Genomic DNA, 27500 nt, shown 5'->3' with positions numbered 1-27500 from the left:
CAAATGTAATTTGTCTACTAAACGTTGTAAAAAGAGTTTAAAGGGACAGTCTACACCAGAATTTTTATTGTTTTAAAAGATAGATAATCTCTTTATTACCCATTTCCCAGTTTTGCATAACCAACACAGTTATAATAATATACTTTTAACCTCTGTGATTATCTTGTATCTAAGCCTCTGCAAACTGCCCCCTTTTCAGTTCTTTTGACAGACTTGCAGTCTAGCCAATCAGTGCCAGCTCCCAGATTACTTCACGTGCACGAGCACAGTGTTATCTATATGAAATATGTGAACTAACACCCTCTAGTGGTGAAAAAAATGTTAAAATGCAATCTGAAAGAGGTGGGCTTCAAGGTCTAAGAAATTAGCATATGAACCTCCTAGGTTAAGCTTTCAACTAAGAATACCAAGAGAACAAAGCAAAATTGGTGATAAAAGTAAATTGGAAAATTGTTTAAAATTACATGCTCTATCTGAATCATGAAAGTTTATTTTGGCCTAGACTGTCCCTTTAAGATGTAATTCAAATTAGGAATGGGTATTGAGCAGTTATTTTTTTGTGGGTCAGGGAGACCTGTAGGCCAGAATTTTATTATGTGTTTCTGATTTAATGCTTGGTTTTGTGTTTTACTGTCTCAAGAAAATATGGCTTGATCCAAGAATATGACAACCCTGACAGATTTGTTTGCTGATTAGGTTCCATATTCTTCTGATGTTAGTTACCTGTATAACAATATTTGAAGTCTATTTTTGTTTTGCATTGTATTTAGGGAGCTTTATTTTTCCAAGTAGTTTTAATTTGTTTATTTTTAAGGGATGTCATTTTTCATTATTAGCCTAATCACTGGTAAAATATTTTAAAGAGCGCAGCAAAATGCCATAGTTGTCTGCCCTCAGTGGAAGGAAAAGCTTAGCTAGGAATGTGTGGAACTTGTTTCAGCTATGAGTTTCTATAAATGTTCTTCCACAGTGGCTCTAAAATATACAAATTTATTTAAAGGGACAGTCAACACCAGAATTTTTGTTGTTTTCAATGATAGATAATCCCTTAATTACCTATTCCCCAGTTTTGCATAACCAACACAGTTATAATTATACACATTTTACCTCTGTTATTACCTTGTATCTAAGCCTCAGCAGACTGCCCCCTTATTTCAGTTCTTTTGACAGACTTGCATTTTAGCCAATCAGAGCTGTCTCCATGGTAAATTCACGTATATGAGCTCAATGTTTTCTATATGAAACACGTGAACTCATGCCCTCTAGTGCTGAAAAACTATCATAATGCATTTAGATTAGAGGCGGCCTTCAAGGTCTAAGACATTAGCATATGAACCTCCTAGGTTTAGCTTTCAACTAAGAATACCAAGAGAACAAAGCAAAATTGGTAATAAAAGTAAATTGGAAAGTTGTTTAAAATTACATGCCCTATTTGAAACATGAAAGGTTTTTTTGGACTTGACTGTCTTCATTCCTATGTTATGCTAGTTTATAAATGTAATTGCTAAGTTAGAGATGTGAAACCCACATTTTTTTTTTTATATGATTTAGATCGTTTATGCAATTTTTAACAACTTTCTAACAATCTTCTGTTATTTAATTGGTATCCTTTGTTGAAAAGCAGGAATGAAAGCTCAAGAACCTCCTAAGTTACTTTCAAGTCATGTAAAAAGTTTGAGTGTAAAATGCAATTGCGTTTGAGCGATCACATTTACTTTCAACCTTGTAATACAAGCTGAATTTTGTGCTCAGCAGACCCATTGAAACTATAGGGAGCGCAAATTCGCACAAACTTGCGGTGATTTAAACACCGCTTCACTTGTAATAGAGTCAAGCGTAAAAAATACCGCAATCTTGTTTGCTGTTTTCTCGCTATAATAATAATTCATCGCTAGTTGACAAATTTATATACAAACTAGGAGAAGGGATTTGAAAATATCACCATTATCAAATTTGAATATTTTACAAACTGCCTTATGATATGTATTACCTGTGAACTGGATGTGGCAGTAGTTTGTAAAACAAAATGTTTTGAAATAGCTCCAAATTTTAGATACTGCGGCTAATGCTCTATGTGCTGTTGAAGGTCATATTGGATGTACTGTTCAATGTCGTATTCAGAGCCATTATTTCAGTATTTGTTTTAAAACAGCAAAATTAACTTTGATTTATTCTAATTTAAGAATCAATGTTGGAATGTTAAATTTATCTTTTATTCCAAAGTCTTAAACAGCAAGCCAAATTAATTTGAAATTTTAAATAGGCAGATGTGTTAAAATGTTGGCCTGACAGTCTCACTAAGTACGTTTTTGCTGCAGTTTTAAATATTTTGAAAACATTTCCCCATCTTTACTTAGGAGCCCTAAAAAAATATTAAAGAACCCATACAATAAAAAAAAAAGCGTAAAGGATAGAATATATTGAAAAGATTACAAGTTCCTTGGCATTCTTGCTTTTTTTTTTTTTAAATATGTAATTTTACAATTAAGAAATAGTTATTAATATCAGCAAAATAAATAATAAAAATTATATATATATATATATATATATATATATATATATTGCATTTTTATTATTTGTTTTGCTGATATCAATAACTATTTCTCATTAACTGGAAAAAATAATATCTTTAACATCAACAATATTTTTAAACAAGGCTTTTAAATTTTTTTTTTTTTTTTATATGTGCATTTTTTATATAGCTGCTAAAATTGTGTGTGACTGGTTCCTCAATCTTTATGGCAAATAAATGTAAAATACATTTCTCAAGCACTGCCCTAAAATAAAAAAAATAAAGTATCAGCAGATAAGTTGCATGATTTATCAAGTCATGATTTTGTGACATGATTTGATTGTTTTTGTAGTGTAGAATTCTGCATGAATAAATCTTTTTAAATCCGCTTAATCAAATGTTACGTATTCAGTTGTAGGAAAACTCTATGATTTAATGCAATGTAAATTGTAAAATTAGATGCTGTGATGATTCCTTTCTTGATTAGACTAAAAATGGCTGTCGTACATTTTTACCCATGTACTCTTGAGCTAAAAATTGTGTTGGAAGAATTACCTTGAATCCAGGCTAATTTGAAAATATAAATGTAAATACATATTCCAATAAATATATACTAATTAGAGTAGTGCCGTGGGGAAACATACAATCAGCATTTGACACTTAGCTACTGTTAGCAATCCTGCTGAGAAGGTTGAAAAGCATTAAGGGCACAGAGAATCATGGTACAGTTTATCTCAGAGGTTTTAGTAGATTTTTGCTGAGTTTAAACTATTTATTCCATGACGCAATTTCTCATTATTATAAGCTCAAATAGACTTTACACAAAGTATTCAGAGAGACAATAAATAAGATAAAATCAAGAATGTCTTGTAAGATATTGTTTAAGTTGTAGTAATAAAATTCAATATAGAAGTTATTTTGTAAAAAAAAAACATATTGCTGGAAAATTGTTGACCTATTTAAAGGCAGTCTATAGTGGAAAAAATGCATGCCCTCATTCATTTGAACATTTCATTTTATCACTATTCTCCTTGCAAATCTATATGTTTAACCCTCACAATGGGGTTAAAATCTGGCTTGGAAACCATAGAGAACTGCTGGTCCGGTGTGAAAATTGCCAGTCAACCAGTCAGTAACAGTAGATGAGCAAATGTATTATGTGACTACCACTGCTGTTTGGACAGCGGCAGTTTGTGCTTGGGACCAGAGATTCCCTGCGGCTCTGAGTTTTAGTTTATGTGTTTAACCCATTTGTGTTTAACCCATTTGTGGGGATTAAACATTCAATTGTGATAAAACTACATGTTCTAACGAATGACAACATGCAATTTTCGGCCCTTTAAATTATTAGATTATGTTCTGATGGTATAGCCAATATCTGAATATCAACTTGCAAAAATCTATTTTTAGTTTTTTCTTTATTGTTTCAAAAAAGATCTGTAAAATATATTTTATATATTTTTTTTGTATATACATATAACAATATCATTTACTAAACTAACATTTAGTTATGATTTATAGTTAGAAAATCTCCCTCTCTAAGTTAATATAGTGGATTACTGTATACTATTATAAGAATACTAATGAATTTCTGCATTCCCCTGAACTAATCAAGCGGAAATAGACATCCCTTGAAGGCTACCGTTAAGTTAATTTGCTTTTTACATTCTTACCTAATTATTATCAGTGGGCATGTTTACATTGTGACATTTATTTTTTTGTTTGTAAAATGCTTTACATAGACTTTAAAAAAAATTGTTTTTAAAAAAAATTGGCGTTTAGGATTTAGTTGTATTCTATCTACTTGACTGAATTAGTTGTGTTTTTATGTTTAGACGAAACCTTGTCAGTTCATGAAATGTTCATACTCTAAATGAAGACGTGCATGCATGGGTCTTCTCTGTTTAGGTCTAATCAGGCATACTGGAAATCTTTCAAGCAAAATCAGTGCAGGGTGGGAAGATGTTCAAGTAATTATTTTCATGAAAGGCTTAGTGTTCACTTAAAACCTACGTATGTATATATAGATAGAGAGAGAGAGAGAGAGAGAGAGAGACAGACTTTAATGAATAACAGCTTACACAATTTACGTTAACTGAGCTTCTGTTTGTGTGTGGGTTTATGGGTATATATATATATATATATATATATATATATATATATATATATATATATATATATATATATATATATATATATATATATATATATATAATGTGTATATATTATTTTATAGAGATAGATATTGAGATTTGTAGTGGTTAAAGGGATAGTCTAGTCCAAAATAAACTTTTATGGTTCAGATAGGGCATGCCATTTTAAACAATTTTTCAATTTACTTTAATCGCCAATTTTGTTTTGTTCTCTTGGTATTCTTAGTTAAAATCTAAACCTAGGAGGTTCGTATGCTAATTTCTTAGACTTTAAGGCCGCCTCTTTTCTGAATGCATTTTGACCGTTTTTCACCACTAGAGGGTGTTGGTTCATGTGTGTCATATAGATAACACTGTGCTCATGCATGTGGAGTTACCTAGGAGCCAACACTGTTTGGCTAAAATGCAAGTCTGTCACAAGAACTGAAATAAGGGGGCAGTTTGCAGAAGCTTAGGTATAAGATAATCACAGAGGTAAAAAGTGCATTAATATAACTATGTTGGTTATTCAAAACTGGGGAATGAGTAATAAAAGGGTTTTCTATTTTTTAAAACAATACACATTCTGGTGTAGGCTGTCCCTTTAAGACAAAATTAAAATTGAATTATTCAGATAGAGCATGCAACTTTCCAAGTCTTTTTATATTTACACTTTTTTAGTCACCAGCTCCTACTGAGCAAGTGCTAGAATTCACAGAATATACGTATATGCATTTGTGATTTGCTTATGGATGTCAAATGATACAGGAGGAGTGGAAAGACATAACTTTGAAATGTGTCAGAAAAAAATTATTTTGCATTGTCTTGTTATCTTGCATTTGTTGATTATGCAAATCTACTGTGTTTTACTGGTCCTTTTAACTATATGCATACACATTATTTTATGGCACTTGATGAATAGGCATTAAAGTCTCTCAATCTCGATCACAGGTTAGTGGTAATAAGCCATAATTAAAAACAAAAAAAAGTTTTGCTTTAAATATTTCTTAAAGGAACATTAAAAGCTAAATACATTTCATGTGCCACCATTTTGGAAACTAGGTTTCACTGCAGGTATCTGAAGGAGCATTGCCGTAAATATACATACAAGTCATCCTGGAATGCGGTCAAAGCTAAACTTCAAACCAGCGGTACCTATGACTAGAAAGGCGGAGAATAACCTCAATACTATGCATATAAAATGTATTTAGTGTTTAATGCACTTATAATTTAGAAAATTGGTTATGACAACAATAATTCAATCAAATTTTTTTTCCACCAATTTTTTTTTATTTTTTTTTTGGGGGGGGGGGGTTCTCCAATTTCTCAGATTCTTAAATGTTTTTTTTCCTTCTTTTTTACCGTCTACTCCATTTTCATACTGCAATATATTATCCCATATCTTTTCCTCACTCTATACTATGTATGGTCCTGTGCGTTCTGTTCATAAAACTGAATGCTGCTTACTTGTGGCGTTTACTACACGGTGCCGTGTATAATATTAGTTTGGAGATGAAACCCTGAAGAGGGCTGGGGCAATAGCAGACTCCATGGAAATTCACCAAAGCCAACAAAACTGCCAGATTTAAAGATTAGAAAAAAACAAATGGCTAGGCATTGTTGCTTGTTTTAACTATAATAAATAGCCATTTTATATTTGCTCTGTTTTTTTTCTGTTTGGTTTTTAAAGCTTATATTCATCCTCCATGTTTCCAGCACACATTTGCTTACATACATTGTCTTTTTAAACTGTTTTTATTTTTTTATTGAATTACATTTTCTTTCTGTAAATAGTGCCTACAACCGCAATGACAGAAACGCCTTCTGCAAAGCAATATGAAACAACCGTATCTACCACCACCACAACTACCCAGAAAGCCCTCATTAGCACAACATTAGCGGCCGGTACCAAGGAAGGAAGTAAAGGCCCAAAACCTCCACCAGTAGTGTCTACCACAAAAAATACTCCATTAACAAGTGTTTTCCCTCTCCCGGAGCGATTTTGTGAAGCCAGGGAAGCAAGGGGGATCAATTGGCCCCAAACTCAAAGAGGAATGATTGTTGAACGCCCATGTCCCAAAGGAATTTTAGGTAAATTTCTGTTTCTTATATGAATTTATTTGCCCAAAAAATGGTTATTTAGAATCAATAAAAGAAGAAAAAAATTCCAATAATAAAAAAAAATAATAAAACAAAAACACCATAAAAATATTATTAAAAAAAAAATAAAAAAAAATCAGACAGTCTGTATCTGATAAATTCTCTAATCTATTAAATGTCTGGGTACAGGATGACAAGTTATTTGACTCACAAAAGATCATGCAAGATTAAATGTAGCCTCCACATCACTCTTCTGTTTCGTTATTGGAATGTAGAGAAACGACATGCAGCTGCATTTGTAATTTTGATTATTAGAATGGCATAGTTCCAAGACATTGAAGAGCTTTCCTGTTTTGTTTTCAGTAAATTCCCAGTACCTCCTTGTTTAACTACATTGTTATTTGGAGTATACACTGTTTTTTGTTACATACAATTTCCTCATGATAAAATAATTATTTTACTTGAGTTCACATTTATGTATTTAATTTGTATTTATTTTATTTTAATTTTGTTATGCATACTTTATACTTCTGCCAGGGACAGCATCTTACCTCTGTATGACCTCCACTGGAACATGGAATCTCAGGGGCCCAGATCTTAGTAATTGTACCTCACACTGGGTAAAACAGCTAGCTCAAAAGGTGCGTATGAACCCCTTCAACATTACAGGCATTTTGGAATGTTAAATTTGTCATGTTTAGCATAAGTTATTATAGTGTTTAATGTTTTTAAAGAATTCAGAATTAAAAAGTCAGAAGAAATATTACCGAATTTTACAGTAGCCGTGTTCTCCACAGAAAGTTTTGCCAGTTGGGTAGCATGATGAAGTATCTGGGTGGAATATCACTTTACAATAACAGTTTCTGTTATTTTATGTTACAAATGTTACTTATGCAATTAATTTGTGCTTTAGACAGCTTAATTTAAAATAAAGTTGATTTCATGATAATTATTTTCAGTGCTCCACAAGTTAAGATTAGCTCATTTTTGCTTAACATTGGTTTAAATTGAAACCGGGTCGTTGGAACAATCAGCCCTTTAAATAGCGTTGCCACATCTGACATACTGTATTTTCCTGGACAGTTATGAATTGCACATGCTACAAGGTTTTCAGGTAGGAACATGCATAGTGCTTTTTGACAGCACTATCCATGTCCCTCTCTTCCCACCCTGCAGCATGTATAACTCATATATGTCCAGGCAAACATCCAAAGTGGTAACTCTACCATTAAATAGATCCTGGGGAAAACAGACCATTTCATAGTTCAAAGAAATCATCAACATTTTTTTTTTTTTTTTTTTACATTTTTTTTATTTTAAGCTTTGTTAAACCTGAGCTGACCATTGATGATAATTATTGTCCACATTCTTATGTTACAGATCAGAAGTGGAGAAAATGCTGCTAGCCTTGCCAATGAATTAGCAAAGCATACTAAGGGTCCAGTTTTTGCTGGAGATGTCAGTTCATCAGTAAGACTCATGGAACAACTAGTTGATATTCTTGATGCCCAGCTACAAGAGTTGAAGCCTAGCGAAAAGGATTCAGTTGGGCGCAGTTATAACAAGGTATAGTGAATGAACGATTTCTGAATCAAACTGTTCTCGTGAAAATCTCTCTTTGTTTATTGTATATGAATAAAAAAATTAAAAAATCAGAAAATAATATAGTTTTTCAATATTTTCTTTAAGTATTTTTATTTTAAATAACTACATCTGCTGGTTTGGGTAAGATGACATTTTGAGATCTTGAAAACCTATATACTTAATATAGATTCACCTTAAATCATTGTATTCTCTGCTTACCAAAGAAAATATATGGGTGCACAAAAAAATTAAATATTAATTGTTGTCCAGGCATTGGCACTATCAAAAAAATAAATTAAACATTAGATCCTTTATTTAAATACAATCACATAAAATATTTGGTCACTGTTTCAGCTCCATTCATGAGCCTTTAGCAAGACCACAAACCTTTAACATAATGTCTCAAACATATGTATAAAAACATCCCAAACCCAATTTAAATCTTACATACATATAAAAAACACCTTTCAAAGTACTAAATGTGTACAAATAGAAGACCTCTGACCTCTAAATATAGTGTTTGTGATGTTTTTATACATATTTTTGAGACATTTTGTTAGAGATTTGTGGACTTGAAAAAGACTCATGAATGAAGCTAAAATGTTGACTAAATATTTAATGTGATTGTTATTTAAGAAAGGATGTTACTTTTTTATGGAAAATCCTGAGTGACAATTCTTGGGGAACATAAAATAATATATACAGGGCTTTATTTGTGGGGGTTCTCACCGGTACTAAGTACCAGCACCTGTGCCATATCATACCAGGCCAAATTTATAATCATCATGTAAATACTCTCGTTTTTACAAGAGGGTGCTGTTAAATGTATCAAGCATTGTAAATAACTTTCTCCCTTTGCTTTTATCAGCTACTGAGCATAATATATCAATCAATAATACATGAGTATATGCACTTTTTTTGTGTGTGTATATATATATATATGTATATGTATGTGTGTGTATGTGTATGTATATATATATATATATATATATATATATATATATATATATATATATATATATATATATATATATACAGGTGGCCCTCGTTTTACAACGGTTCAATTTACACCGTTTCAGAATAACAACCTTTTCTCCAACATAGGTGTGTCCGGTCCACGGCGTCATCCTTACTTGTGGGATATTCTCTTCCCCAACAGGAAATGGCAAAGAGCCCAGCAAAGCTGGTCACATGATCCCTCCTAGGCTCCGCCTACCCCAGTCATTCTCTTTGCCGTTGTACAGGCAACATCTCCACGGAGATGGCTTAGAGTTTTTTAGTGTTTAACTGTAGTTTTTATTATTCAATCAAGAGTTTGTTATTTTGAAATAGTGCTGGTATGTACTATTTACTCAGAAACAGAAAAGAGATGAAGATTTCTGTTTGTATGAGGAAAATGATTTTAGCAACCGTCACTAAAATCCATGGCTGTTCCACACAGGACTGTTGAGAGCAATTAACTTCAGTTGGGGGAACAGTGAGCAGTCTCTTGCTGCTTGAGGTATGACACATTCTAACAAGACGATGTAATGCTGGAAGCTGTCATTTTCCCTATGGGATCCGGTAAGCCATGTTTATTAAGATCGTAAATAAGGGCTTCACAAGGGCTTATTAAGACTGTAGACTTTTTCTGGGCTAAATCGATTCATTATTAACACATATTTAGCCTTGAGGAATCATTTATTCTGGGTATTTTGATATAATAATATCGGCAGGCACTGTTTTAGACACCTTATTCTTTAGGGGCTTTCCCAAATCATAGGCAGAGCCTCATTTTCGCGCCGGTGTTGCGCACTTGTTTTTGAGAGGCATGACATGCAGTCGCATGTGAGAGGAGCTCTGATACTTAGAAAAGACTTTCTGAAGGCGTCATTTGGTATCGTATTCCCCTTTGGGCTTGGTTGGGTCTCAGCAAAGCAGATACCAGGGACTGTAAAGGGGTTAAAGTTAAAAACGGCTCCGGTTCCGTTATTTTAAGGGTTAAAGCTTCCAAATTTGGTGTGCAATACTTTTAAGGCTTTAAGACACTGTGGTGAAAATTTGGTGAATTTTGAACAATTCCTTCATGTTTTTTCGCAATTGCAGTAATAAAGTGTGTTCAGTTTAAAATTTAAAGTGACAGTAACGGTTTTATTTTAAAACGTTTTTTGTACTTTGTTATCAAGTTTATGCCTGTTTAACATGTCTGAACTACCAGATAGACTGTGTTCTGAATGTGGGGAAGCCAGAATTCCCATTCATTTAAATAAATGTGATTTATGTGACAATGACAATGCTGCCCAAGATGATTCCTCAAGTGAGGGGAGTAAGCATGGTACTGCATCATTCCCTCCTTCGTCTACACGAGTCTTGCCCACTCAGGAGGCCCCTAGTACATCTAGCGCGCCAATACTCCTTACTATGCAACAATTAACGGCTGTAATGGATAATTCTGTCAAAAACATTTTAGCCAAAATGAACACTTATCAGCGTAAGCGCGACTGCTCTGTTTTAGATACTGAAGAGCATGACGACGCTGATAATAATGGTTCTGAAGGGCCCCTAACCCAGTCTGATGGGGCCAGGGAGGTTTTGTCTGAGGGAGAAATTACTGATTCAGGGAACATTTCTCAACAAGCTGAACCTGATGTGATTACGTTTAAATTTAAGTTGGAACATCTCCGCATTCTGCTTAAGGAGGTATTATCCACTCTGGATGATTGTGACAAGTTGGTCATCCCAGAGAAACTATGTAAAATGGACAAGTTCCTAGAGGTCCCGGGGCTCCCAGAAGCTTTTCCTATACCCAAGCGGGTGGCGGACATTGTTAATAAAGAATGGGAAAGGCCCGGTATTCCTTTCGTCCCTCCCCCCATATTTAAAAAATTGTTTCCTATGGTCGACCCCAGAAAGGACTTATGGCAGACAGTCCCCAAGGTCGAGGGAGCGGTTTCCACTTTAAACAAACGCACCACTATACCCATAGAGGATAGTTGTGCTTTCAAAGATCCTATGGATAAAAAATTAGAAGGTTTACTTAAAAAGATGTTTGTTCAGCAGGGTTACCTTCTACAACCAATTTCATGCATTGTCCCTGTAGCTACAGCCGCATGTTTCTGGTTCGATGAGCTGATAAAGGCGGTCGATAGTGATTCTCCTCCTTATGAGGAGATTATGGACAGAATCAATGCTCTCAAATTGGCTAATTCTTTCACCCTAGACGCCACTTTGCAATTGGCTAGGTTAGCGGCTAAGAATTCTGGGTTTGCTATTGTGGCGCGCAGAGCGCTTTGGTTGAAATCTTGGTCAGCTGATGCGTCTTCCAAGAACAAGCTACTTAACATTCCTTTCAAGGGGAAAACGCTGTTTGGCCCTGACTTGAAAGAGATTATCTCTGATATCACTGGGGGTAAGGGCCACGCCCTTCCTCAGGATCGGCCTTTCAAGGCAAAAAATAAACCTAATTTTCGTCCCTTTCGTAGAAATGGACCAGCCCAAAGTGCTACGTCCTCTAAGCAAGAGGGTAATACTTCTCAAGCCAAGCCAGCTTGGAGACCAATGCAAGGCTGGAACAAGGGAAAGCAGGCCAAGAAACCTGCCACTGCTACCAAGACAGCATGAAATGTTGGCCCCCGATCCGGGACCGGATCTGGTGGGGGGCAGACTCTCTCTCTTCGCTCAGGCTTGGGCAAGAGATGTTCTGGATCCTTGGGCGCTAGAAATAGTCTCCCAAGGTTATCTTCTGGAATTCAAGGGGCTTCCCCCAAGGGGGAGGTTCCACAGGTCTCAGTTGTCTTCAGACCACATAAAAAGACAGGCATTCTTACATTGTGTAGAAGACCTGTTAAAAATGGGAGTGATTCATCCTGTTCCATTAAGAGAACAAGGGATGGGGTTCTACTCCAATCTGTTCATAGTTCCCAAAAAAGAGGGAACGTTCAGACCAATCTTGGATCTCAAGATCTTAAACAAGTTTCTCAAGGTTCCATCGTTCAAGATGGAAACCATTCGAACTATTCTTCCTTCCATCCAGGAAGGTCAATTCATGACCACAGTGGATTTAAAGGATGCGTATCTACATATTCCTATCCACAAGGAACATCATCGGTTCCTAAGGTTCGCATTCCTGGACAAGCATTACCAGTTTGTGGCGCTTCCTTTCGGATTAGCCACTGCTCCAAGGATTTTCACAAAGGTACTAGGGTCCCTTCTAGCTGTGCTAAGACCAAGGGGCATTGCTGTAGTACCTTACTTGGACGACATTCTGATTCAAGCGTCGTCCCTTCCTCAAGCAAAGGCTCACACGGACATTGTCCTGGCCTTTCTCAGATCTCACGGATGGAAAGTGAACGTGGAAAAGAGTTCTCTATCTCCGTCAACAAGGGTTCCCTTCTTGGGAACAATAATAGACTCCTTAGAAATGAGGATTTTTCTGACAGAGGCCAGAAAAACAAAACTTCTAGACTCTTGTCGGATACTTCATTCCGTTCCTCTTCCTTCCATAGCGCAGTGCATGGAAGTGATCGGTTTGATGGTAGCGGCAATGGACATAGTTCCTTTTGCGCGCATTCATCTAAGACCATTACAACTGTGCATGCTCAGTCAGTGGAATGGGGACTATACAGACTTGTCTCCGAAGATACAAGTAAATCAGAGGACCAGAGACTCACTCCGTTGGTGGCTGTCCCTGGACAACCTGTCACAAGGGATGACATTCCGCAGACCGGAGTGGGTCATCGTCACGACCGACGCCAGTCTGATGGGCTGGGGCGCGGTCTGGGGATCCCTGAAAGCTCAGGGTCTTTGGTCTCGGGAAGAATCTCTTCTACCGATAAATATTCTGGAACTGAGAGCGATATTCAATGCTCTCAAGGCTTGGCCTCAGCTAGCGAGGGCCAAGTTCATACGGTTTCAATCAGACAACATGACAACTGTTGCGTACATCAACCATCAGGGGGGAACAAGGAGTTCCCTAGCGATGGAAGAAGTGACCAAAATCATTCTATGGGCGGAGTCTCACTCCTGCCACCTGTCTGCTATCCACATCCCAGGAGTGGAAAATTGGGAAGCGGATTTTCTGAGTCGTCAGACATTGCATCCGGGGGAGTGGGAACTCCATCCGGAAATCTTTGCCCAAGTCACTCAGCTGTGGGGCATTCCAGACATGGATCTGATGGCCTCTCGTCAGAACTTCAAAGTTCCTTGCTACGGGTCCAGATCCAGGGATCCCAAGGCGGCTCTAGTGGATGCACTAGTAGCACCTTGGACCTTCAAACTAGCTTATGTGTTCCCGCCGTTTCCTCTCATCCCCAGGCTGGTAGCCAGGATCAATCAGGAGAGGGCGTCGGTGATCTTGATAGCTCCTGCGTGGCCACGCAGGACTTGGTATGCAGATCTGGTGAATATGTCATCGGCTCCACCTTGGAAGCTACCTTTGAGACGAGACCTTCTTGTTCAGGGTCCGTTCGAACATCCGAATCTGGTTTCACTCCAGCTGACTGCTTGGAGATTGAACGCTTGATCTTATCGAAGCAAGGGTTCTCAGATTCTGTTATCGATACTCTTGTTCAGGCCAGAAAGCCTGTAACTAGAAAGATTTACCACAAAATTTGGAAAAAATATATCTGTTGGTGTGAATCTAAAGGATTCCCTTGGGACAAGGTTAAGATTCCTAAGATTCTATCCTTCCTTCAAGAAGGATTGGAAAAAGGATTATCTGCTAGTTCCCTGAAGGGACAGATTTCTGCCTTGTCTGTGTTACTTCACAAAAAGCTGGCAGCTGTGCCAGATGTTCAAGCCTTTGTTCAGGCTCTGGTTAGAATTAAGCCTGTTTACAAACCTTTGACTCCTCCTTGGAGTCTCAACTTAGTTCTTTCAGTTCTTCAGGGGGTTCCGTTTGAACCCTTACATTCCGTTGATATTAAGTTATTATCTTGGAAAGTTTTGTTTTTAGTTGCAATTTCTTCTGCTAGAAGAGTTTCAGAATTATCTGCTCTGCAGTGTTCTCCTCCTTATCTGGTGTTCCATGCAGATAAGGTGGTTTTACGTACTAAACCTGGTTTTCTTCCAAAAGTTGTTTCTAACAAAAACATTAACCAGGAGATTATCGTACCTTCTCTGTGTCCGAAACCAGTTTCAAAGAAGGAACGTTTGTTGCACAATTTGGATGTTGTTCGCGCTCTAAAATTCTATTTAGATGCTACAAAGGATTTTAGACAAACATCTTCCTTGTTTGTTGTTTATTCCGGTAAAAGGAGAGGTCAAAAAGCAACTTCTACCTCTCTCTCTTTTTGGATTAAAAGCATCATCAGATTGGCTTACTAGACTGCCGGACGGCAGCCTCCCGAAAGAATCACGGCTCATTCCACTAGGGCTGTGGCTTCCACATGGGCCTTCAAGAACGAGGCTTCTGTTGATCAGATATGTAGGGCAGCGACTTGGTCTTCACTGCACACTTTTACCAAATTTTACAAGTTTGATACTTTTGCTTCTTCTGAGGCTATTTTTGAGAGAAAGGTTTTGCAAGCCGTGGTGCCTTCCATTTAGGTGACCTGATTTGCTCCCTCCCTTCATCCGTGTCCTAAAGCTTTGGTATTGGTTCCCACAAGTAAGGATGACGCCGTGGACCGGACACACCTATGTTGGAGAAAACAGAATTTATGTTTACCTGATAAATTACTTTCTCCAACGGTGTGTCCGGTCCACGGCCCGCCCTGTTTTTTTTAATCAGGTCTGATAATTTATTTTCTTTAACTACAGTCACCACGGTACCATATGGTTTCTCCTATGCAAATATTCCTCCTTAACGTCGGTCGAATGACTGGGGTAGGCGGAGCCTAGGAGGGATCATGTGACCAGCTTTGCTGGGCTCTTTGCCATTTCCTGTTGGGGAAGAGAATATCCCACAAGTAAGGATGACGCCGTGGACCGGACACACCGTTGGAGAAAGTAATTTATCAGGTAAACATAAATTCTGTTTTTTCCCAGTCATGTGACTGCTATTGAAAAGCATTGAGAAGCAGTGCCTTTATAAAAATAGCCAGTAGGTGGAGCTGTCCGCTTGTGTCGCAGCAAAGCCAAGCAAGCTGAAATTAATCAGTTTAACCAGACCTGAGCTATCGAGTAGATTTCAAAGGAACAAGATCTTCCTGTCTATAAATCAGTCCAGACTGGAATGCATAGAAAGAACTGTTTGCAGAAAAATGCAAGTGAAGTCTGTGTTGTGTGATTATTTTATTAGGTTTATAATGCTGTTTAGCAAAAGTTTTTGTTCATTTAATTTAGTTTAATTATATATTCTGTGTTGTGTGATTATTTTATTAGGTTTATAATGCTGTTTATCATTTAAATTCTTCGTTTCAAAGCTTTAAAAATAATGTATTAGGTGTTATTTATGACAATTTTGAGAGGGACCTGGAACCTATCTCCCTCACTTCCCATTGACTTACATTATAAACTGGGTTTCAATTTACAACGGTTTCAATTTACAACCATTCCTTCTGGAACCTAACCCCTCTGGCGTAAACTGAGGGCTACCTGTATATATATATATATATATATATGTGTGTGTGTGTATATGTACGTACGTACGTATGTACGTATGTACGTACGTACAAAGATACAAATGGAAGACCTCTCAGTATTCACCTACCCAAAAATAATAAAAAAATAAGCATGAAGTGTGACAGTTTTACATTTAATGAGTCAACATATATTGTTTACATGAGACATGCATCTTCTGCTGGTATAGAAAAGGTTTTCTATCATTTAAACTATCATAATCTAACATTCTAATTTTTCTTTTTAAAAAAGCTACAAAAGCGAGAGAAGACTTGCAGGGCTTATCTTAAGGTATCTTTACTGCGCCGTCACCCTGCTTGTACCCCTGCTTCAATTATATGGCACACCTTCACACCATGCTGCATGAACCACTGTACATCAGTCTTTGATAAATGTTTGCTGTACCTCCGATCAGCTTTACAAATATTGACTTTAAGAGGTACAGTGATCTTAAAACAGGTTTCAGACCAGCCTCACTAAACATTTTAATGAATTGCAAATTTCTCAAAAAATCTGACATGTATGCAACGTTCAGATTCTATATCAAAGACTGTCCACAATGTATATGCATGTTATAGTCGTGCTATCATTTACAATCACCAACTGTGTAATTCATGTTATGTTATGATAATTCATCGTCTCTTAAAAGGTTTCTAAATTGTGGGTAAAAAAAAAATTGAATCATTGAATTTTTACTTCTGATGAAACACTTAGGTGTTCAATTACTGGTTTGTTTTTTAAAGAACTTTAAAGCTCACACAATTTATTCCTTAAAAAAATATTAAGAATTCTAAAATGATTTTTAATATTAAAGGGACATTAAACCCTAAATTTTTCTTTCATGATTCAAATAGAGAATACAATTATAAACAACATTCCAATTTACTTCTATAATTTAATTTGCTTAATTATTTAGATATTCTTTGTTGAAGTACTAGTAATACACATGGGGGAGCCAATCACACAAGGCATCTATGTGCAGCCACCAATCAGCAGCAACTGAGCATATCTAGATATGCTTTTCAGCAAAGGATATCAAGAAAATAAAGCAAATTAGATAATAGAAGTAAATTAGAAAGTTGTTTAAAATTGCATGTTATTTCTAAAGCATGAAAGAAAAAAATTGGGTTTCATGTCCCTTTAAGCATTGGTAATGCAAGTTATTTTTTTTTATCACTCTTCAATGAGCTTTTCATTTTTTATTTTGCTTTTTCTTAACCATCAGGAGTACCTGCTTAAAGCAGTGCAGTGTGACCTTAATTTCTGACCGGTGTCATTTTTCCCTTGGTTTCAAATGAGTTCCTCAGTTCAGATAAGGCTAATAAAAATGCTTTAAATTACAAATCAAAAGCTGACTTACACTATGCAAATTACACAATTCCCTTCCTAGTGACAGAGGATTTATTTGAACCTTAGATTAGACACTCCAGTCTGCGTTTCTTTGTGACTAATGAAGCTAGTCTCTGCAGACCAATTTCTGTTCCACTCTAGTTAAAGGCAGCAGCAGTGTCTGTAGAAATATTTCTCTTTTTCTAGTTTCTATTAGAAAAAAAAAAAAGAAAAATCCTTTAATGCCATTTACAAGTATTTCATACCTGCTAGGGAGATTGTGGTGACTAGCTATACAGACAGAGGATATTAGGATGTATTAGCCTAATTAATCTTACTTTTACTAATACATTGCCCAACTTTTTTTTTCCTCTGCTTACATTGTATTATTTTGAATGAGCATTTCATTGTTTGCATATTAAATGCTGTTTTCATTGCCAGAACTTTAAAATGAATTAAACACACATTCTAAGATTTAAAGCCAAGTTAAAGTGCGTAGAGGTGATGTGTCAAAGAGACATGAAACCCAAAATGATTCTACTACTACTGGGAGCTACCGGAACACATTGGTTGAGCCAATAACATAAAGATGCAGCTAACAATCAGCAGTTCCCGAGCCTACCTAGGTATCCTATTCAACAAAGGATACCAAGAGAAAAAAACTAATTAGACAAAAGAAGTCAACTGAAAAGTTGTTTAAAATCACATGATCTATTGGAATCATGAAAGAAAAAAACTTGGGTTTCACGTCCTTTTAACTTTAATGTATAATTTGCACTGGGGGAAAAAGCAAATACCTTTATAACAAAAATTAAAAGATTTATATTTTCTAGACATTGGAAAGTAATCTGACAATTTTTGTCATCCAAATAAACAAATAATAAATAAATATAATATAGTTTTTTATATTTATATATATATATATATATATATATATATATATATATATATATATATATATATATATATTTTTATATATATATATAGCATTATTTCTGAGTATTTTCTCTTATGAACCATCAAAGAATAGTTTAGAAAGACTATATTAAAAATACAGACCCCAAAGTAGAATTTTTATATATATATATATATACACATATATACGTGTGTGTGTGTGTATATATATATATATATATATATATATATATATATATATATATATATATATATATATAATGTGTGTGTATGAAGTGAAACGGAGAACGTGGCAATTACCGAATCTCTTGTTTAATGCACTGCACTGCGTGCTATGTGTGCATTAAATAAATGCACATCTTTTGAAATTAAACAATTTATAGTGATTAATTAGATTATTTTGAAGCAATAATTTAAGGCTGTTTTCTTTAGGTCAACAACTTTTTTTTTCCCCCTGTAAATTTTGTCTCATGACCCAGCCACGCTGCATGTCAATGAACTGCAAAGAGATCCTTAATAAATCTGTCATCATATTGCATTGACATTAAAAATGATTTGAAGGAAATTTGACTTTGTTAATCATTGTGCTGAAGTAGGTCAAAGCAATTTTCCTAGCTATTGATCAAGTGGTGGACAGAAAATATGTGGAGCAGATAACCTCTGATTTTTACTACAGGTTGTTCAGTATGTGGAAAAGCTGATGATATAGATCAACATGTAACTGGCAACTGTATTCAGTGGATTTTTAGAATTTGCTTTCCATTTATACAAGATTTATTTACAAAGACCTCCTATATTGGTGGTCATGGTATGTTAAGTGTAGACATTCATATCTATTTTCTTAAAGGGACATGATAGAACATGCAGTTTTAAACAATTTTACTGTTTTTATTTAATTTGTTTAATTTTCTTGGTAATCTTTGTTGAAGGAAGCTAGCTGAGTGCAATGGGTGAGCCAATAATAAGAAGCATATATATGCCGCCACCAATCAGTAACTGACTTCATGTAGTGCATTGCAGCTCCTGAGCCTACCTAGGTATGCTTTTCAACAAAGGATACCAAGAGAACTAAGCAAATTAGATAAGAGAAGTAAAAATAAATAATTGTTTAAAATTGCATGATCAATCTGAATCATGAAAGAAACATTTCGGGTTTCGAGTTCCTTAACCCTTTAATGTACGTTACTGGTCTTTCTATGGGGACACCGCTTTCAATAGTGCGATCTCGCTGCCATCGGCGAGACGGCTTTATTTTAGCAAGCCTTCCGGAGGGAGACTCTAATAGACCCGCGCTATTCTAGCCGCAAAATCCCTTAATGACCAGTGACATACAGGGTACGTCGTGATCATTAAGGGGTTAAATATTATTCTGAAAGTTTAGTTTTTGATCTGCTGTAACCAATATTTTTACATAGTCGATAAACCCTCACAAAAATTATTCTGGATGTATGTCAAGGCTAAGAATATAAAGCACACCTCAAAATATATCTAAAATATTTGCTTAACAATCCCATTTGTATTAAGAGGCAGCAATATTTTTATGTTTTAATGCATTAGGTAAAAAAAAAACACTCACACAGATGCTATTTACATTTTCATTAGATCTCGTTATGTCAATTAGTTTTTTTTTTTTTTTTTAAACAGGCTGAATATGTTTAAATATATATATATATATATATATATATATATATATATATATATATATATATAGATAGATAGATAGATAGATAGATAGATATATACACACATACATACACACGCACTTTAAAAATATAAAAACAAATCTAATAATGGTCATTTTTGTTTATCTTTCAGTGTATGGTAAATATTTATCAATTTTAGTTGACGTATAGTTTCCTGGAATTTTTTTTTTTATTCATGCATGTCTTTTTCTTGTTGGACTTTTTTTTCCCCTTTTTATATATGCATCTTATAAATTTAGTAATTTGATTACAGTTCTATTTGTTCTTGTATATAATGTTGGAAGCAACATCAGTTGACCAGAATGTGTTCAGATTTTTAATGGTATATTTTCAACACATTTAGGCTATTGTGGACACAGTCGACAACCTGCTGAGACCCGAAGCTCTGGAATCTTGGAAGGACATGAATTCTTCAGAGCAAGCTCATGCCGCAACAATGTTACTTGATACGCTAGAAGAAGGTGCCTTTGTTTTGGCTGACAACCTAGCAGATCCAACGAGAGTCTCAATGCCCACAGAAAATATTAGTAAGTAAATTAAGCATAAAGAGATGTTGCCATCTGGTCTGTATTTATTATCCATCTTTCATTAGGTTGTACTTTACATTTATTAGCTATTTCAGCTCCAGGAAATGTAATATGTATGCTGGAGACTGAATTGTAATTCAGGTGCTATAACTAATTTGCCTTAAAAAAACCATTAATACAAATTTGCAAGATTAAAAATATTCAATGGTGGTTATGAATATATAGGGAAATTTGAAATGGCATGTAGCAAGCAAGCAGGTAACTTCAATATCAGATGGGGAAGGAAATTATATATATATATATATATATATATATATATAAAATTTATATTATTTTTTTACCTGATGCTGATTTAAAATAAACACAATTAGCAAATGTTGCATCCTTTAATGCATTTGCACGTTATATATTGTTAAACTTTACTGAGCAGTAATTCGTTTTGAAAAGTTTCCCTTAAATCAACTGTAACTGCAATTGTATTTGACATCATTTTATTTTAGTGTGAAATCTAAAGTTATATGGTTGCACAAGATTAGCCGTCTTTAATACCAAAGACCTTAAGCAGAATATCTTGTAACATTTTAACACCATTAAAACTGGTTTGTCTCTGCTCTCTGGATTTCAATGTGCCTTTCATATAACTGGCTTTCTTTTAACAAGAGAATTTAACAGAACTGTGTCACTGTTTTCAGTTGCATATGTTAAAGAGACTTATAATACTTGCATTGTAATACCACTTTTTTCGGTTAAAAAAAAAAAAAAAAAGCATTCCTTCTAATTTCTTTTTCTTCTTCTTTACTCTCCATAACTAGTTCTAGAGGTTGCTGTTCTCAGTACAGAAGGCCAGGTGCAGGAGTTGAAATTTCCTCAAGGCAATAAAGGAGGCAATTTGATCCAGCTCTCTGCAAATACTGTCAAACAGAACAGCAGGAATGGTAAGTTACTGGGCAAATGTTCTTAGCGCTTTTGTTAAACCTACCAGATATGTAACATTAGTAATTCAATTGTTTATTAGTAAATGCACGCATTTCTTTCTTTAAGAGCTCATGAAACATCTGTACACCAGCTCTTATTTCTTGTACGCTATTTGCTAACAAGATTATGAGGAAGACGTAAATTGCTTCTTTGAACTGGCTTGTTTGTCTTTGCAATAGTTGATTTTATCACATTAAAGGGATAGGAAAGTCCAAATTAAATTGGCCTGATTCATATTGAGCATGTAATTTTAAGAGACTTTTAATTTCACTTCTATTTTCAAATGTGCTTCGTTCTCTTAGTATCCCTTGTTGAAGAATTATACGCACATATCATATATACCAGTGGGGAGCTGCTGTTAATTGGTGCCTGCACGCATTTATCTCTTGTGATTGGCTAACTAGATATTTTCAGCTTCCTGTCAGTAGTGCAATGCTGTTCCTTCAGCAATGGATAACAAGAGAATGACACAAATTTGCTAATAGAAGTAAATTGGAAAGTTGTTTAAAATTGTATGTTCTATTTGAATCATAAAATACCATTTTGGGGTTTACTATCCCTTTAAGTGATGATAGCTTAGTATTGTACCTTTTTACCAATGATTTATGCTCTACTCTCTTTCTTTTTTCCTTTGTTTTTGTTTTAAGGGTTTGCAAAACTGGTGTTCATTCTTTACAAAAGTCTTGGCCAATTTCTCAGCACTGATAATGCCACTATAAAACTTGGATCCGAATTAGCTGGTCGAAACAGCACTATTGCGGTTAACTCTCATGTTATCGCAGCCTCGATAAACAAAGAATCTAGTCGAGTGTATCTAACCGATCCAGTAATTTTTACCCTGGAACACATTGACGTAAGTTATTGAATTAACATAGAGTTGTCATCAGAAAAGAATAAAAGGGGATCGTTTATATGGGAAAAGTTTCTATTAGAATTTTAAACGCTGTGCCAGGTCAGAATAAGAGTTTGAGTCAATGAACATAAAATTAAATGAACCTGGTTCAGTGATTATTAGAACTTAAGTGTATTCTTAATGAAAGCCAATTCAGTAATCAGCATGAAAATGTAAATGAGTCTAATTCATTTGTGAGTGGAAATTAACTATTTAACAGCAGGACAGCAACATTTAAACTATTTAATCAATCTGTATAAATTAATGTTTTTAAAAGTCTGAGCGTAAACTTTTTTCTCTTCCAAATCATTAAAAATAAAGCACATTTCAACTACTATTAAACATTTATAGTAGATATTTATGAGCCAGATGATATATAAACAATAGAATACCCCTCTGTCTGGAGAGTCACTTTCTTTCTCCTGTGGGAGTACTGCCTAGCTGCTGTTTGTTGTTGTTTTTTCCTACAGTATTTTGTTGCATTAAACAATGGAGTGGAGTTACTAAAATGTATTATTGTTGTTTATGGATAAAAATATGTCTAAACAAAAATGTTATGTTTCATAGCTATAATATATATATATATATATATATATATATATATATATATATATATATATATATATATATATATATATATATATATATATATATATATTATTTTATATGAGGGGAAAAGACACTTGTTAACTTTATATGGATAATTTCAAGCAGGTTTAAAAACTATTGGCTTGGATAATTACTATATACAGTGCTTTTAGGGCACTCAGGGTTTCTTCGTAGCTACATGCTAATTATTCTGGTATTGTTTTGCTGCGCACAAGAAACAGTTATATAATTTCTCTGTTGCTACCCATAATACTTAGCTGTAGTTCTATCACTATGCGGTAAATCTTTTAGAAATCTTTTTCTTTTTGAGTGATAGAGATCTATGTTAGATTAGTGTCTTGTTTCTATGCCAACAAGGGAGTTGTAGCTGAATGGGTAATTACACTATAAAAGGAAATATATGCACCCCATGTTTTGATGTTTCATAACATAAATTATGATTTTTAAAATTAGTCTTAATTCCTTATTTCATAGATTTTAGAATATTTAACTTTAACCTCATACCATGTAATAGTGTTTCTTTGTTCTTTAAAGGGACAGTCTACACCAATACTATTGTTGTTTAAAAAGATAGATAACACCTTTACTATCCATTCCCGAGCTTTGCACAACCAACATTGTTATATTAATATACTTTATAGCATTTAAACCTCTAAATTACTGCCTGTTTCTAAGCCACTACAGTCATAATCTTATCACATGCTTTTTAACATTGTGCTCACTCTTAGCATTGTGCATGACACTGCACTAATTTGCTAAAATGCAAGTCAATAGATGGTAAATAAAATGTCGTGATCAGGGGGCTGTCAGAAGAGGCTTTAGATACAAGGTAATTAGAGGTAAAAAGTATATAATTATACCATGCTGGCTGTGCAAAACAGGAAATGGGTAATAAAGGGATTATCTTTTTTTTTTTTAAGCAATACATGTTTTTGAATAGACTGTCCCTTTAAATTAAATTATATCCATTTCATATATTGTACATAGCAAGCAATGAACACATTTATATATATATATTGAAATAAAATACACATTGGTCTCAATCCCCAAGATTAATTGAATACAATGAATATTTAAATTGATTTATCTCTCATTTATTTCAATATGCCGAGGGTATTATTAGGATCTAGGCTGGATCTTTAAAGCACTAGAACATCTAACAAGTTTACACCTGTCTCAGAAATATCGTTATGTAGCTGGTGCTACGGTGGTTCCTCACATATATTTACGGTGTTAACATATTATAGTCTGTTTACATGCAACTCCAGCAAGACCAAATTTTAGTGTAAATATTGTTTAAAAAAAGGTTTATTCTTTGACTTTGTGCAGTTTCTCTAGCAGCAAAATTATAAATTTACTTTAGTCTTTTAATGTTTGCGTTTTTTAAGTTTAATTTATTTTATACATTTTCTTCAGTCTTGCTAAGCTAATGTATTCATTAATTTCAAAGATTAAACAAGTAGATTTCTAGGAGTATTATTTTTTTTTTATTTTAATTAATAATGTCTACTGAAAATTTTGTTCTGTTTGAAAAATGTATGTATCAACTGTTATTGTTTTTTATTTTCCAGCCTAACAATTACTTTAATGCCAATTGCTCTTTTTGGAACTATTCGGAGAGGACTATGATGGGATATTGGTCCACTCAAGGGTGTAGGCTAGTTGAAACTAATAAAACTCACACAACCTGTTCCTGCAGCCACTTAACCAATTTTGCAATCCTCATGGCTCACAGAGAAATCGTGGTGAGTATTTTTGATTTGCACCAAAAAATCATATGTAATCTAGTTGAGCTTTTATGATTGTAACTTGTGTGTCAAAGTGACATTTCTGTCCCCATTTCCAGTGTTTCACTGAAATAAGGTTGTATTTAAAATATTTATGTTTTAAAATTTGAACACTTATAACCTCTGTATTGTGTTTGTAAGATTGCATTAGACTTTTAACATAACCATGTCCAATTAAGAATTGGCAACATTCAGCATTATAGTTTCTTCTTTTTTTTTTTTTTTTAACAAAATAACTCACTGTTGTTTTGTAGTAGATTAGAAGCAATTGGAATTTACTACTTTTTATGAAAATAAAGTTTCTCATGATTGGCATTTGATCCTAATAATCGGACAACTTTTGTTTTATTTTCAGTACACGGATCGTGTCCACGAGTTACTGCTCACTGTCATCACATGGGTGGGAATAGTCATCTCTCTCGTTTGCCTTGCTATCTGTATCTTTACCTTCTGTTTCTTCCGTGGCCTACAAAGCGATCGCAACACAATCCATAAGAATCTTTGTATCAACCTTTTCATCGCTGAATTCCTCTTCTTGATAGGCATTGACAAGACAGACTATATTGTAAGTAATTTTATTACAATGAAATGTTAAAACTGAATCAAATATTCATTAATTGTACTTTGATTGGCATTGTTTTATTTAAAGGGACATTCAAGCCACATTGGAATCCATGTGAATGCATTTTAGTTTTGGATAAAAGCTTCTAATAAAAGCTTTAGCTGTTTCAGAAGTGTATTTAAGTATGCACTGTACACAAGCATTTTAAACATAGCACTTGCACAGAGAGCCTAATGTGCTTGTACCATCTGGTAATTACTCAATTTGTTATTGGCTGATATGATACAAACCCCACTTGCACTCTGAGCAGCTGTAGTATTTAAAATACTAGTGCACTGAGAATATCTAGCCATGCTTCACATGCACGTGCAGAGAAAAATGTTAACACTAAAACAGTGACAAATTTTAATAAAAGTATTATTGCCAACACGTATATTGCAAATTTGTTTCTATTCAAAGATCTAATTCATCTATGTGCATTTAAATTTTGACTGGAATATCCCTTTAATAATGGAAAAAAAAATCACAGTACATTTGCAGAAAATATGCTGAAGATGTTGTTGGAGGGTATAGATATGAGAGGATGACCATCTTAGTGGCATTTAGCCCAGCAGATGTTTCCTCTATAATGTCTTTTTCCTTCTTGGAAGGAACTTATTTAGAGTTTCCTATTCCCCTTCTGCTTCCCCAAGCTTATTGTGTTTAGCAGATTTAGTATTTAAAAAGCCACTACCATGTGGTAAGATTAAAGCTACTTTTTCATGTATAAATTGTGTTCTGCAGTGTTTCACTTCTGAAACTGTACCAGAGGTCTATCTGAGCTACAAAATATTACAGACTTTTGTAAAGTCTATGAAACTTGCATTTATTTTTAATTTTTGTGTAATTTTGTGGTTCTACATTAATGATTAACTTTTTTATGCCATTAGGACGTTCCATGCCGTCCTAACAGCGCTGGGCTTTAACGTCGAAGGACGGCATGGAACGTCCTACCTTATAAGCATCCTGCAGCCTCCCCCTTTAAATAAATCAGGAATCAGACTGGGGGTGGGGTGTACCTAGCAATGTAGGCTGTCCCCCATTATCTGATCCCAACCTCATGTGACTGCATCGACGATCACATGATTTCTTTTTTACTGCAAGTGTTTACATCAGAATTTAGCTCCGATGTTAACACTCTGGTGCCGACTCAAAGGGGCTTAGATATGCTGCTTATCAACTAAGCTTAATGTATAGTTCTACATTGTTCAGATCACTCATTTAATAAAAATGCAGATTAGAAAGACAATTTGGCGTGGGTCATTATATTATTCTCAACAGAAAAGCACTGATTATCAGGCATTGTAATGAAAAGTACAGAATACACAACTTGTATACAAAATTCTGATTTGTGGAAATTATTTTATGCTAAAATTACATATGACTTTTAAGAGCCAATTTTCTCTTATTTTGTGTGTTGATTTTCTATATCCTTCTGTATTTACTTTCTCCTTTAGATCGCTTGTCCAATTTTTGCTGGGCTACTCCACTTTTTCTTTCTGGCTGCCTTTGCTTGGATGTGTTTAGAAGGTGTCCAGCTGTACCTCATGCTAGTGGAAGTTTTTGAAAGTGAATATACAAGAAAAAAATATTATTATGTGGCTGGCTATCTGTTCCCTGCTACTGTTGTTGGCGTCTCAGCAGCTATTGACTACAAAAGCTACGGAACCGATAAAGCGTAAGTAATTGCAATTACACACTTAATAAAACACATTTGGAAGACATTAATAGAAAGAATCATTGTGTTCAAGTTATGATTGTGTTTTGAAAGGCTGGCTGTAATATATTAATAAACCAGTGACTTAAAAAAATGCCTTATTTAAAACATTAAAAGGGCAACAAAAACTAAAGAAGTGCTAGATAGTAAGGTATTGTCAAAAATTATACGCATGCGTCAGTGTTCTCGGCAGGACCACTTTAGCGGGTGCACCACTCTGTCAACCTGGCTAAAATGAACTAATATTAAAAATGTTACGTTTTTATTGAAAAAATGATCATTATATGCATTTGTTAATTTATGTAATTAATTTGTTCTTTGGATAGCAGAAAATTATATAATATTAGAAACTATTGCACTCCCCCTACCCGGCTACTTCATTAATGCCACCCGACTGGCAACATGTATGTCTAAACCCTTTATTAGTTTAAATATTGAAACAATGAGTGTAAAGTTTTAGTGACCATAATGCTATGGGTGTAGCCATGTTGTTAGGACAACTATTAATGCGTTACTAGAGTGTGCAATCAAAGTCCGTTTCACATATAGCAGTGGGAAGTCTGCACTTGCACGTTTAA

General features: G+C 34.6%; 1 protein-coding gene across 3 annotated transcripts in view; it reads left to right on the top strand.

The window, feature by feature from the left end:
- Positions 1–27500, top strand: part of ADGRL2 (adhesion G protein-coupled receptor L2) — a 276588-nt gene that overhangs the window by 210193 nt on the left and 38895 nt on the right. For 2 of the 3 annotated variants that reach the window (XM_053693323.1, XM_053693322.1), the window contains exons 6-14: positions 6439–6735; positions 7282–7385; positions 8125–8310; positions 20158–20341; positions 21154–21276; positions 21964–22169; positions 24389–24562; positions 24960–25169; positions 26663–26883. In XM_053693323.1, the coding sequence (XP_053549298.1) occupies positions 6439–6735; positions 7282–7385; positions 8125–8310; positions 20158–20341; positions 21154–21276; positions 21964–22169; positions 24389–24562; positions 24960–25169; positions 26663–26883 (1705 nt within the window). Of the gene's footprint in view, positions 1–6438; positions 6736–7281; positions 7386–8124; positions 8311–16119; positions 16159–20157; positions 20342–21153; positions 21277–21963; positions 22170–24388; positions 24563–24959; positions 25170–26662; positions 26884–27500 lie in introns of all 3 variants that reach the window. The other variant, XM_053693321.1, reaches the window with a different exon arrangement.

This window comes from Bombina bombina, chromosome 10 (genome assembly GCF_027579735.1).
Source record: "Bombina bombina isolate aBomBom1 chromosome 10, aBomBom1.pri, whole genome shotgun sequence".
NCBI classification, from domain to species: Eukaryota; Metazoa; Chordata; class Amphibia; order Anura; family Bombinatoridae; genus Bombina; species Bombina bombina.
Note: the sequence above shows the minus strand (reverse complement) of the source record. Positions and strands in the feature narration are given on the sequence as shown.